This window comes from Xiphophorus couchianus, chromosome 11 (genome assembly GCF_001444195.1).
Source record: "Xiphophorus couchianus chromosome 11, X_couchianus-1.0, whole genome shotgun sequence".
NCBI classification, from domain to species: Eukaryota; Metazoa; Chordata; class Actinopteri; order Cyprinodontiformes; family Poeciliidae; genus Xiphophorus; species Xiphophorus couchianus.
The window spans coordinates 297,944-313,337 of NC_040238.1; the positions used below are offsets into that span (position 1 = coordinate 297,944).

The 15,394-nt window shown below is 38.3% G+C and overlaps 1 protein-coding gene across 5 annotated transcripts in view; it reads right to left on the minus strand.

Annotated features, from left to right (window-relative positions):
- csnk1a1 (casein kinase 1, alpha 1) overlaps positions 1-15,394 on the minus strand; it is a 96,487-nt gene that overhangs the window by 39,228 nt on the left and 41,865 nt on the right. For all 5 annotated transcript variants that reach the window (XM_028030580.1, XM_028030579.1, XM_028030578.1 and 2 more), the window contains one exon: positions 4,054-4,193. In XM_028030580.1, the coding sequence (XP_027886381.1) occupies positions 4,054-4,193 (140 nt within the window). The remainder of the gene's footprint in view (positions 1-4,053; positions 4,194-15,394) is intronic.

Genomic DNA, 15,394 nt, shown 5'->3' on the forward strand with positions numbered 1-15,394 from the left:
AATTTGAATTTAGTTACTGAAATCGTTCCAAGAATCGTCACAGCCTTAGTAAAAAAGCAAAATATTTCAAAAAGTTGGTCAGTGATTATGAGCAGTATTTACACATCAGTGAACTTGTGTATTACCACTACATTAGATTTTTCCACTATTAATAGGAATCATACATCCAGCCATCCATTTTCTAACAGCCTTGTCCCTAGTGGGGCCAGGAGGGGTTCTGGTGCCTCTCTCCAGCTAAAGTTCCGGACGAGAGGCACCAGAACCTCCAGGGAACCTCCAGGGTTACAAATAATACAAATAATGTAATATACCAATTTTGATTTTTAAAAAAAATTAAAATAGTTTTGTTAAAAAATTATCCTCCGTTTATAGTTTTAAGACTTATTTCCTCTCAGGAACAACTTCTTGGTTGAATGGAAATCTGTATTTGTCTGGGATACAAATAGGCCTGTTGCGATAAACGATAAATCAATTAATCGTACGATAAATTAAAACTATCGACGTCATTTTAATTATTGGCATTATTGTCTCTTCTGACTTTTTTCTCCTTCAGCTAATGACACTGAATGAAAAAGGGCTCAACTCCGGTGCTCTCCACTGACTCCTCCCTTCCTCATTTCCTTAGTGTAAAGCCCAGCGCACACTACACGATCTTAGAGTTGTCGGCCCATTTTTAAACCCTGATAGATCACACATTAGTCGACAGAAATCCCAGGTATAACTGTTCGATCGAGTTTGTTCCTGCCGTGTGGTGTCCAACAATGGGCACAAAATAATGGCTACAAGTTCAGTTAACTAATTTTAAAACCAGGCATTAATCAATGCTTTACTACAATCTACCTACAATGCATGTGGCTAGTATCAGCGTAAAGTCCTGACCGAATGAAAATCATTATAACCTATTTATGTCACGTTAACGAAGAACAGCTGAAAAGTTACCGGGTTTATCAACTGCGGTAGTAATTTCGCTCCAACTCCTCCCCTTGTCATTTCTATATTCTTTGCATGTTGAATAAACATTAATGTTGTTTCCACATATCATCTCCAATGTCCGCTGAACTTCGGGTTGCCGTGTCAGCTGTTTGGGATTCCCCTCTGTAATTTCCCCTCAGAAAACATGGAGGAGAATCCAAGCTTTCTGATTGGCTACCTGTCATATTCAACAGGCTGCGTTAACTCTGTAATTCGCGGAAAAGCCCTGATTTGGATCGGAGAGATCACACCACACAATCTTAAGACCAACTTTCTAAGATTGTTGTAAGGGGAAAAATAGGAGCAAAAAACCTGTAGTGTGAACTATTGCATCAGACAGTCGGATGTGCCCGTCTTCTCTATTTAAATCTAATGATTACTAGAGGGCAACATAGTACACAGACTTCATAATCTGCCCTCTTTTGGTTGAATGCAGTATTTATTTCCACGTTGGCTTTATGTTGTTTAGTTTTTTTTCCAGTACATTTTTTGTTAATGGAGACTGAGAATCCATTTTATTTTTGGTTGTTTTGTTTATTTTGTTTATCAGTTCCAGTGTTTAGTGTTCTTTTGAAAATAAAGTGTATCTATCTTTGGCAAGAAATCACATGCATTATTACGTCATTTTCAGTGTAAAAAAGTCTTCAAACAATATTATCGTTTATCGCAATAATTTTTGAGACAATTAATCGTTCAGCAAAATTTGCTATCGTGACAGGCCTAGATACAAATGATTAATTACTCTTTTCACCACAATTGTATTAAATGACATTTTTTGATTTACACAATGCAGCACTAATTTCCAACTCAGATATTTGACAGTGTAGATGTCCACCATGTATTTTTATTTAATTTTCACATTGTGAAATGTGAAAACATTGACTTGTTTGACTTGACTTGAAATTCACAAGTCAATTTCAAATATTGACTTGTGATATTTCTCTTTTTAAAACAGTGTTTCCTCCAGTGTCTTACAAGTTTTGCAGGGCAGAATCTTTCCTGAAAAATTGGTCTATAGTTGATGCACTGAACAGGGCAAGAACCTATCACACTGCTGGTGTATCTGCATCTCTAAACTTTACTTTGGCGTGGATTCCGCTCAAACTGAACACAGGCTGACCTGTATGGACATTTATATCAACGTCCTGTGAGGACCCATGTTCTTTTGAAGAATTCTTCATTAAGGTATGAGTCAAGTTTAAAAGTCACCATATTTGGTCAAACATGCTCAAACAGGCTCAAAATGAACCGCAAATATAGCTGCACGTTTAGAGGTCCGCGTTGAGCTTGCGATGAGAATGATATATCTTTGTGAACAAAGAATTATGTGCCGCATGTGTGTTTACATCTCAACATGCTGCCCAGTACATGGCTCTGTGTCTGCGCTGATAAAGTTTGTGTGTGTGTTCCTTAGTTGGCCAGTGCGTTAGTGAACCACTGGTTCAATCCATGGAGATATCACACTCGCCTCACGCAGAATGGTGGTTTTATCATTTTATTTGCCGACCCGATTTTATTTGAGTTTATATGGTGCAGTTTGACGTGATGCATCAAACTGCACCATATAAAATGCTTTGTTTAATTACAGTCAGGCAGAGTTGCTGCGCATGGACATCAGAAAACTCATCCTATAAAGCTTAGGCAACCAAATCAGTATGTGTGGCACTTATTAAACTCAATAAACATGAAATGGAAGAACTACTAAAGCCATCCATCCATCTTCTTCAGCTTATCCGAGGTCGGGTACTAAAGCCATACAAATTAAATCTTCCTTTGTGTCCCACTTTGTCCAGCAGAGAGATGCAAAGTGCAGCAGATATAGCTCATCATGAACAGCCGGTTCAAAGTTGTATAGGACTTGAGCAGAATTTCAGTTAGAGGCCCCTTTTGCTGCTAAGAACATTAGCACCACTAACAACATTTTAACATAGGTTTAATGGAATCAGAGAGTGAGGTAGTTTAATTGGCAATATTCACAATATACACATATTGCTCTCCCAAGTAGTAGAGATCTGACTGTTCCGTGTGTTACAGACAGAGCACTTTGCTCGTAAACTGTGGGTTTACTCATGGTTTGTAGAGTTCAAGGAATAAATTGGAATTCACACGATTGACTCCAGATGTGTCTAACATTGGATTGAAAAAAATATATATTTCTAAATATGAATTGGATGCATTTCTTTAAAAAGTTGCTTGGCAAAATTATCAGGCATGAAATGGAATGATGTAGATAAATCTAACTGAACTGTAACTTCCATGTGTTGTGTCAATAGAGCTAATAGTCCTAAATCTGATCACATCCCATGTGACAAATGTATCACGTTACTGATATATTAGCCGTTAGGGTAAAGTACCGTATTTTCCGCACTATAAGGTGCACCACATTATAAGGCGCATAGAATAATGCTACAGTAGAGGCTGGGGTTACGTTATGAGTCCATTAGATGGATCTGCGCTAAAGGGAATGTCAACAAAATAATAAGATAGGTCAAACTTTATTAATAGATTACAAACCAGCGTTCTGAAAACTCTGTTCATTCCCAAAATGAATAAACAGCTGTTTTATTATTTTCCCCGAGGAAAGTAAGTGACGTGGTATTTTCGTGACACAGTTTATCTTTTAACAACAGCAAGGTATAACATATAGTGGAGGGGAACTTTTTCTCGATTCAATAAACACGTAAAAAACAGTCTGATACTGTTACGGTAAATCAAAAGTTAGTGCAATCACAATATATATCCACTTCCACACCATTGATTCGTTCATGTTAAATTCTGTCGCTGTTGCTCCATTCCCGTGTTCTACTGCGTGACTGATTGCCTTGAGCTTAAACTCTATTGTGTAAATAGAGTATAGTGTAAATAAACTCTATTGTGTAAAGACCCCATTTTGGGGTCTTTACACAAAACCTAGCATGCACCGCGCTTCTTCTTCTTCTACGGGGGAAAATGAAGTCAGCAGCTGCTTACCGTAGTTGCGAGACCTGTTGTGGCTCAATATTGGTCCATATATAAGGCGCACTTTCGGCTTTTGACAAAATTGAAGGTTCTTAGGTGCGCCTTACGGTAATAGATATTCACCTCTGTTCAATGCCCAGATGTGCGTTGATGGAGGCATAGCGTGCAGTCCCTGTCAGGTTCTTGTCTTCTCTGTAGGGGATGTGTTGTCGTGTTCGATTGTCTCTGTACTTCTTTGCCAAACCAAAGTCAATAAGGAATAACTGAAAGAGAGAGAATACAGTCTTTAGTCACCAAGGACTCAAATAGCAGTAATATGAAAGCTAACACATTAAAAATGGACGAGTAAAAACATTTTATAATTCAGATCTTTCACAGATGATAATAACCAGCCCCTTGTACTATACTTTCTTTTGTCCAGAGGGTGTGGGCCCTCAGATCACTGAGAAACAATTGCTGGAATGTGTTGAAGTTTCAAAAGTACGTTTGTTCGTGACGTATGTAATGCACAAGTTCAATGCTATTAAGCTTATGGAAATTGCCTGAACTATAAACAATCATTCTCCACTGCGAAAAGAGTCTAGCGAATTGGCTGTTAATGTTAATTTAATCATTGGAAGTGCAGAAAAACCCAAACTGTACGACTTTGTTCACTTCCCCTGCTGCTAGCTAAAACTACAGGCACACTAGAATTCTAAAACAGCTCAGAAAATCAACATCATTGTTCACTGATTTGCCTGGTAAAAATTCTACCAGAGAAATCCAAGTCAAAGGGAGACAGCCCAGACAGTGCTGTAAGAGACACTATTATATTTAAAATTAATTTATTTCAGTTACCTCTGTAATGTACTCTAGTAAAGTTTAAAATGTCTGCACACCTGCACCATGTGGTCAGGTGTGTGTAAACTGTCAAAATGGCTTTCAGATTTTACCACCACTGTTCAGGCTCAGCCTGTTGACATTGCCATAGGTCATAGATCAGACAATAAGCCTGATCTATGCTATTTTTCACTCCTAGACTTGACTGCTTTGCTGAGCACAGAAGGCAGTCTGCTTGTTTTTGTCTACCTTGAAATATCTCCAAACTACGGACACCTCCTGCCACCTAACTTCTTTTTGGAGGATCAGCAAATAACTTACTGGTGTATTACCACAACCACCTTGTTTGAAGTGTGGTTTAGCATTTGAGTTACACTACAGTCCAGCCCAGAAAAAAAACACACAAAAAAACATACAACAGAAAACTGGTATCGGTTTGGAGTATGGGCTTGCTTTTACAAGTATGTGTACTTGACGTTGGGATAAGGACATCACTACCAGAAACAATCATTTTTGAAACCATGTTGCAGAGTGGGCAAATTTCACAAAACTGATTTCACATTTCCTTGTACAAGACCTAAATTAAACATTGTGCCAATGCTTGGAAAACATTTATACACCAACTAGTATAAAATAAAATGCAGAATATACAAATTAATGTTTGAATACACAATGCAACCAGTTTTGAGGTCTCCTTCAGGTTTCCAGGAGTTGTTGTAAACGTCTTGATTTAACACAAACAAGAAACACAAAATTTGGGTTCAAATGGAGCAATTTTAGAGACAAAGGGTATTTTGGCCCAAGGACTGGTTCAATTTCTGAAGGTTTGTTTTGAAACTGTACTCTGAACTACGGCCAATCTTTTGGGTACAATATAATGAGGAGCTGTGAACTGTGGAGGTTAGCAACATTTACAACTCAAAGAGTCATTGTTTGCCAGCTGAAAACTATTGTTGACCATTATTGTCATTGCTTGTGGAAATATGTATATTTTGCATGAAAAAAGTAGGGCAAGGGTTAGTTCATAGCACTGAAATAGCACTGAAACAGCACTTATGAAAGCTGAAAATTACAAATGATATTATGTCCTGGGGATATTATGTCTGGATGACACTAAACTTTCTTCTTTCAAATTTTGTCAAGACAGAAGTTATTTTTGGACCAGAATCTATGAAAAAGAAGCCACTTAGTCGATCACCTGATCTGGATGGCATTAAATTGGCCTTATTTTTCATTAGGACATGTCATGTCACACTAAAGTTTCAAAGAGTTTCTCTCCCCAGCCCCCATCTATAGAATACTGCAGAAAACAGACATATTCTATCCAGGGGTCAGGCTGAAAAACTAGTCAATTTGTTTCTGTAAGCCCACATAACACAGTTAAGAGTTTTGACAAAAATTAAAGAAATCAAATTTCTCCTATTTTGTCTTCCCTTTATTGGCTCCTTGTTAAATTCAGAATAGAATTTAAGATCATACTTCTTATATATAAAGCCCTTAATAATCAAGCTACATCATACATCAGACTGATCCATATGTTCCTAGCAGAGGTTTAGGCTACTGGAGGACAAACTGAGCACTTTTTCTCATCGTCTTCTACTACTCTCCAACGTGCATCACTTGATTTTATTTTAACTGTTAACTTTTTGTTTTCTCAGTTTTATTTTCTTTCTATAGAAGTTACATCTGGTCTAGCTGAGATAATGCAGCCATCAACTAATCTTTCTTCCTCTCCCATTAACGGATGAACTGATGTAGAATTATTTCTGATGTTCATCAGTTTCTTCTTGTGCATTCTGCTCTGTCTTCTCAGACTGCAAGATGATCGTGGCAGATGGCCATTTGTACTGGTTCTGCTGGAGGTTTCTTCCTCCAGTGGAGAGGAGTTTTTCCTCTCCACTGACACTACATGCATGCTTGGTGTGAGGGATTGCTGTATAGTCAACAACAATGCAAGACATTGTCGCAATGTGATCGTCCAGGAGGAGTGAATGCTGCAAGCCAATGACTCAATGCATTCTGCAGGGTGTCGTTACATAGAAACTTTTTAATCTACTTTGATCAATTAATTGAGCATAGTGTATTATTTAATAACTAGATGCATGTGTGAATGAATTGAATTTTTTGCAAAGTGCCTTGAGATGACATTTGTCATGAAATGGTACTATAAAAATAAACTGAATTGCATGACAAAAATATGAAACATGCACAAAAACATCGACATTGCTGAATTATTGCACAGGTGTATAGTGTGTCTGCATAAGCTGTGGATACATATCCACAGGTTATGTAGAAAATCATTCTTTCTTCAAGAATTAACAGTCAGCAATTTACCTGGTACACTTCAAAAATATTTTCATAACTTTTCGTCACCATCTGTTTCTCACCAGAGCGCTCATCTTTCCTGGAGAAAGCACACTCACTGGACACTTTATTAGGTACACCTATCCAACTGCTCATTAACACAAACATTGAATCAGCCAAACATGTGGCAGCAACTCAATGTAGACATGGCCAAGATGATGTGCTGCAGTTCAAACCAAGCATCAGAATGGGGAAGAAAGGTGATTTAAGTAACTTTGAACGTGGCATGGTTGTTGGTGCCAGAAGAGATGATCTCAATATTTCAGAAACTGCTCATCTACTGGGACTTTCACACACAATCACCTCTAGGATTTACAGAGAATGGTCCGAAAGAGAAAATATCCAGTGAGTGGCAGTTCTGTGGGTGCAAATGCCTTGTTGATGCGACAGGTCAGAGGAGAATGGCCAGACTTGTTTGAGCTGATAGAACGGCAACAGTGACTCAAATAACCCCTCGTTACAACTGAGGTATGCAGAAGAGCATTTCTGAATGCCCAACACGTAGAACCTTGAGGTGGATAAACTACAGCAGCAGAAAACCGAACCGGGTGCCACCCCTGTCAGCTGAGAACAGGAAACTGAGGCTACAATTCACACAGGCTCACCAAAATTGGACAATAGAAGATTGGAAAAATGTTGCCTGGTCTGATGAGTCAATTTCTGCTGTGACATTCGGATGGCAGGGTCAGAATTTGGCATCAACAACATGAAAGCATGGATCCATCTTGCCTCGTTTAAACAGTTCAATCTGGTGGTGGCGGTGTAATAATGGTGGGGGGGATATTTTCCTGACACACTTTGGGCCCATCAATACCAATTGAGCATCGTGTCCACACCACAGCCTACCTGAGTGTTGTTACTGACCATGTCCATCCCTTTATGACAACAGGGTGCCCATCTTCTGAGGGCTACTTAAAGCAGGATAACGCCCCATCTCATAAAGTGCAAATCATCTCAGACTTTTTTCTTGAACACGACAATGAGTTCACTAACTCGAATGGCCTCCACAGTCACCAGATCTCAATCCAATAGAGCACCTTTGAGATGTGGTGGAATGAAAGATTCGCATCATGGATGTGCAGCCGATGAATCTGCAGCAACTGCGCAGTGTTATGTCAATATAGACCGGATTCTGAGGAATGTTTCCAGTAATTTGATGAAACTATGTCACAAAGGATTAAGCCAGTTATGAAGGCAATAGGGGGTCCAACACAGGACTAGTAAGGTGTACCCAATAAAGTGGCCGGTGAGTGTATATTTGAATTCAATGCTTTTTTAAGGATTTTTTTCGGTAAACTGATATAAACAGGTTAGTGTTTTTGACCTGTTGCTTAATGTGTTTTAATTCCATATTTATGTTGAATTTTAGGGGAGCTAGCTAGTTAGGTAGGACTGCAACATGACCCACATGTACAGGCAGAGTGTCGACATCATGTAGCAGCACAGTTTATGGCAGTAATAATAGATGGATCGATTTATATTTTTTCTGGTTCTAGTGGCCTTTGATAGTGGTCAGACAGGAATGCAGATTGTGAGAGGGGGAAGACATATAGCAAAGGTCATCAGGTCGGGACTCTTAACCTCTGAATATAGGTGATGCGATTTATCCCTGTGCCGTTGCAGCACCTTCATGCATTAATTTTAAAGTTGTCCAACAATGGCAGCTGACAATATTGTTCATAATATAGTCAAAAAAAGAAAATGACCAATACCAACAGCTTTTTGTGAAACATTGACATAAAACTCTGTAGAGAAGTCTGCTTGGATGTGGACTCAAAATCAGGAGTGGTGGGATTGTGATCTGCTTCATTGACATTCCTTTTTATAGTTTTTAGAATTAAAAAATTCAACCATTGTTTAAATTCAGATTTACTGATTGTGGCTTCTTCTGGTACAAAATTATAATGCATGTCTAACAGCAATGACTTAAAAGTCGGATAAAATGTCATACAATCGTTCAGATGCTTTGAAAACTATTGGATACATATCCGATGTCTCTGCTTATGTTGCTGCCTCCACGACCTTGCCTTGGATAAAGAGGAGCAGTGGGGGATACATGTCTGGTTGTGGAGGCTTTTAAATCTGCTAAGTGTGCATCCAATACTCTGAACAACTATTACTTGGTTGATCAAAGTTCTCTTTCATAAAGAAAGATTTTCTCCAAGAGCCAATCAGTGTGAACCTGACCAGATCTCATCTGATCTCTCATCGCTGATGTCAAGAGCATATCAGCTCTGTCATACTGATTTTGCATGTGTCAGCAATCTCCCTTTTTGTGTGCTCAAACCTTATTTTTGTGACTATGCAACAGTAACAGTTAACTGGAGAAAATGTTTTACATTCACTTTTATTTTTTAGTTTCAAAGGGAATGTATTGGATATTATATTTTATTACATAACACCTCTGCTAGTCTGTAATTGCAAATTCTTTAATTTCTTTTATATATGTCAGGGTTTCCCCCAGAAAACTTGCCAAGCCCAGCGGTAGGGCGCTAGGACAGTCATCCAGCCCCTTATGGTTGAGTTGAAAAAATGTTTGAATGTTGTGTTTTACCCCTGTAATTTATTGACGGGAAGTGTAAAAATCTAAGTTATGAGGCATTTATGCATTATTGGAAGACATTTTTAACAATAACTGAACACCAACTTTGAAGTATTTTAAAAAAGGAAAACAAAAAAATACAAATAAATATTATTTGGAACTTTGGTTTCATCCTAATTAAAGTTCCAATTGTGATCCTTGATTTATGACTATTACCTGAAGTTGTTAAGACAAGCAGTGGTTACAGAATTCCACTCAATAAAAGACGGCTGAACGCCTTGTGCTTCCAACTTTTTAACCCACCTGTACTACCACTGTAACACACTGCTACTGGTGTATTGAAAAAAATAGACAATAAAAAATAAACAATTCTTAGCCTGGTGGGAACGCAAGTAAAGCCTGGTGGCCCACCCGGCCTACAATACACTGAAGGAAATCCTGTATTTGCTGTCAGCTGTGCAGGGCTTTAAAGAACAGGGTGTTCTATTCAGTTTCATTAGTCCTATTACGTACTCCAGTTTCTGTTTTGTTTGTTTTTTAAGGTTTTATCAGCTGGCTCTTGTGGCCTTTATTTGATAGTGAATTGACAGGAAAGTGGGTAATGACAGAGTGGTCTTACATGTAGGAAAGGTCAACAGGCCCGGACTCAAACCTGTGATGTCCACATTGCGGACTAAGGCCTCTATATGTGGGTTGTGTTATACCCTTGCGCCACCACAGCATCCCATGTAGTTCAACTTTTAAAGATATATACAAGTGCTCTCATTTGGCTGACAAAGAATGGACCCGTAGCATATGACCATTCATATGGAATTTCTGAAATAATAAGGATCTGTGTAATAGTTTTTCCAGACTAACAAGTACTCTTATTTGGCTGACACTGCAAAGAACATTGCAAATCAGCTGCAGCTGAAAATCGACAGATCTACATTAGAAGGGGGAAGGTTTTGTTTAGGGATGCCCCAATACATTTTCTCACCCCCTCCTCTTATCATCCATGTGACTGTGGAGCTGGGCACTCAGACAATAATAATAATAATGATCATACAGACCTTTGGGCACTTAAATAACTTAAAAACAACATAATATGTAGGAGAAAACATAAGATACAGAAACCCTTCAGCTGTAAGTTTGACAATGAAGAACAGCTAGATAACACCATCATATCGGACGCATGCCGGGAGATTGAGCTTCACGAATGATGGCCATATAAATACAATGCACAAACACAGCAAGCTCAAATACAGCAAGCACATACACTCATTGACGTGACCGCATTCCACCCATGTCTTTGTTTTGTCTGAATGTTACTATACTGTGTTCCAAATTATTATGCAAATTGGATTTAAGGTTCATGAAGATTACATTTTTTCTTGTGCTATTAAATTTATAGATGGTATTGTGTGTCAGGGCTCTTTGAATCACTATAATTAATTTCAGAGAGCTGGATTGATTAGTTTGTCTGGTGAACTCAATTAAAGGAAATCTACTTAAGAAGGATGTTCCACGTTATTAAACAGGCCACAGGTTTCAAGCAATATGGGAAAGAGAAAGGATCACTCTGCTGCCGAAAATCATCAGATAGTGTAGTGCAGTATGACAAGGGATGAAAACAGATATTTAACGGAAACTGAAGCGTTATCGTACTGTGAAGAGATTTGTGGCTGATTCAGAACAAAGATGGGTTTGTACAGATAAAGGCATCCTCCAGAGGCTTGCGGTGCATGCAGTAAAAGTGATAGCAAAGACGAGTTTGTCGTTGCATTGAGTTTGGTGTGAGTATCTGGTCGTGCACCTCTTAACTCGTCAAGTATAAAAGCCACACAGCTTGGTTCACAATATTGTGTGTGTGACGTCACAATATTGTGTGTGACGTCAGCATTTAAATATCCCATTTACTCACTCAATACGTGTCCTGGTAAGCTTTTGGCTCTGAGTCTGCGCTTGTAACTTAATAAAGTTAATGTAATTGAATAATTTCACCTGGCAATCACAGATAGGTATTTTCCATTCAGAGTACTCCAGACAAATACTGAATTTGCTTGGGTAAATAACATCCAGCAAATCAAAATACTCCATCAAGCAGCAGACATTATGAAAAAAAAACTTCATGCAAGAAATACATGAGTTTCCTACTCAAGGAATATTATTGTTGGTTATTATTTGCTTTAATATTATTGTAAGTTGGAATCAGTGGTGGGAAGTACTGTTACTGTACTTAAGTACAATTTTCGTGTATCCATACTTTACTTAAGTAGATTTAAGTACTACTTAAGTAAATACTTAAGTAGTAAGTATTTACTTAAGTACTACTTAAGTAAATACTTAAGTAGTACTTAATACTACTTAAATACTTTCGACTTACTCAACTACATTTTACAGTAAGTGTCTGTACTTTCTACTTCACTACATTTCTACAAAACCGTCACGTTGCTCGTTACATCCAAGTTGCATTACACTTTTTTTTTTTCTTTCCTTTAGAATGTGAAGTTCAGGGACTTAACGTGGTGCTGTAAAATCCAAGCAATAACGTGACTTAATAACTAATTGTGTCTGTTGTTATCCATCGTCTTCCCCTTTCACTCGCACGCGGCACTCCAAAACATCACTCCAAGGCTCAGTGGTTTTCTCTGAGCGGGAGAAGATGCCTGTCTAATCGTCAGTAATAGAATTCCACTACATAAATCATAAGACTTGGCGACATGTAAAATCAGCAGCGCTTAGTCTAACTTTTAGCATCACTTGGAAAGGAAGCTTAAAGAAAGGTAAGCTATGTGGACGTGATGTTAGCAAAGCGAGTTGTACAGAGACACATGTTGCATCAGTGATGGAAAAGAAGTTGTCAGTCATGTGCTGAATTATTGTCTGGAGGTGTTGACTGAGGTGTCAAAAATATGGGACAACGTTGTGACCAAAGTCTGCTATGTAGTGATATAACATTCACAAACAATCCGATTCTTCTGGACAGATCTTTACTAAGTCCTATAGGACTGAAACCTCACTGAGAGCTGTTCTTTGTTCTTGTAATGCTCTGCATACACTGCAGTCGCTATGATTTTATTTAATATATATAGATATATATAGATTTATTTACGGTATTTTCCGCACTATAAGGCGCACCTAAAAACCTTCAATTTTCTCAAAAGCCGAGAGTGCGCCTTATAATCCGGTGCGCCTTATATATGGACCAAAATTGAGCCACAACAGGTCTCGCAACTACGGTAAGCAGCTGCTGACTTCATTTTCCCCCGTAGAAGAAAAAGTGCGCGGTGCATGCTGGGTTTTGTGTAAAGACCCCAAAATGGCTCCTATTAAGAGACAAGCTTACGAAGCACAGTTTAAGCTCAAGGTGATCAGTCACGCAGTAGAACACGGGAATAGAGCAGCAGCGACAGAATTTAACATGAACGAATCATTGGTGCGGAAGTGGATATATATTGTCATTGCACTAACGTTTGATTTACCGTAACAGTATCAGACTGTTTTTTATGTGTTTATTGAATCAAGGAAAAGTTCCCCTCCACTATATGTTATACCTTGCTGTTGTTAAAAGATAAACTGTGTCACGAAAATACCACGTCACTTACTTTACCTCGGGGAAAATAATAAAACAGCTGTTTATTCATTTTGGGAATGAAAGGAGTTTTCAGAACGCTGGTTTGTAATCTATTAATAAAGTTTGACTGACCTATCTGACTATTTTGTTGACATTCCCTTTAGCACAGCTTCATCTATTCTAATGGATGCATAATGTACATCTAAAACATGCAGGGCAGAGGGGCCTGAGGACCGGAATTGAGAAACGCTGATCTAATGGATGCATAACGTAACCCCAGCCTCTACTGTAGCGTCTATTCTATGCGCCTTATAATGCGGTGCGTCTTATATATTTAAAATGTTTTAAAATAGGCCATTCACTGAATGTGCGCCTTATAATGTGGTGCGCCTTATAATGTGGTGCGCCTTATAGTGCGGAAAATACAGTAATTGGCAAATAAATAAAACAAGAACGTAAGAACGCAGAGCATACTCATTGCTCTTTGATTGTTTTCATCACCTGTCATGGTGGCAGACATTGCAGCTGGAGGGAGGGTGAGAACAGTCATGGTGCTCCTTCTGCTTGTTACTTCTTGCTTGTTGCGCCTCGACAGTGTTCACAGTTGAGTGTTGTTTACCGTTAATGCATTGCCTTAATTGCTATGTTTAATAGTGCAGACAGTTGTGGTTTCTAACATGGGCAATATGGGCAACCGCTCAGGGCGTTATCGTTTTGGGGTGGCAGGAGACCTCTGCGGATTGTGGCACAGATATGAAAACAAAGCAGAATGAAGAATAGTTTGAATTGATAATGGTATTGGTTAAATTCATTTAAACTCCAAGTATTTAATATCTAGGTGTTTTATAGGAATGTGGATTGTTCAGATCAATTTGAGAAGCAATTTTGATAGATACACTTAATTTTATTGTGTCACGTAGCACGGGGTGCTGGTCTTAGTCTTGACTTGGTCTCGTATTAGGTGGTCTTGACTACAACATTGCTACGTGGCTCCTTGGTTCCATGTCCTCCCCAACCCACCTTCTTTCCATCCCCTTTCTGTGGCATTTATTTATTTCAAAATTTCCTTCAAAATAAATGCCACTAGTGGCAACAAAAGTGAAGTTCATGCTCTGTTAGGACAGGAGACAAGATGTTTCCATCCCTGAAATTATGATGCATAGAATCACATATCTAAGTCTAAACTATGTTACAGAGAGTAAACACAATAAAAACATGCTTTATGGCGTTGTTCATTAAAATGCAACATTTCTGATGTATGGTAATTGAATATGATAGGTACACTTAATGATATTGTATTAGCGATAAGATAATGCATTCAGCAAGTACTTTTACTTTTAATACTTAAGTATTTTTAAAAGCCAGTACTTAAGCCTGTCACGATAGCAAATTTTACTGAGCGATTAATTGTCTCAAAAAATTATTGCGATAAATGATAATATTGTCTGAAGATCTTTTTACACCGATTTAATGGAAATGACGTAATAATGCATGTGATTTCCTGCCAAAGATAGATGCACTTTATTTTCAAAAAATATTTAACACTGGAACTGATAAACAAAATAAACAAAACAACCAAAAACAAAATGGATTCTCAGTCTCCATTAACAAAAAATGTACTTGATAAAAACTAAACAACATAAAGCCAAAGTGTAGATAAATACTGCATTCAACCTAAAGAGTGCAGATTATGAAGTCTGTATATTATGTTGCCCTTCAGTAATAATTAGATTTAAATAGAGAAGATGGGCACATCGACTACCTGATGCAATAGTTCACACTACATGATTTTTTGCTCCTATTTTTCCCCTTATGACAATCTTAGAACGTTGGTCTTTCTAAGATTGTGTGGTGTGTTACGGTAGATCGTCGTTGCAGCTCCGATCTAAATCAGGGTTTTTTCCCCGACTGGGAGCTTAAAGCAGCCTGTTGAATGTGGCAGGTAGCCAATCAGAAAGCGCGGATTCTCCTCCGTGTTTTCTGAGGGGAAATTACGTCGGGGAATCCCAAACAGCTGACACGGCACAACCCGAAGTCCAGCCGACGTGGAAACAACATTAATGTTTATTCAACATGCAAAGAATATAGAAATGACAAGAGGAGGAGTTGGAGCGAAATTACTACCGCAGTTGATAAACCCGGTAACTTTTCAGCTGTTCTTCGTTAACGTGACATAAATAGGT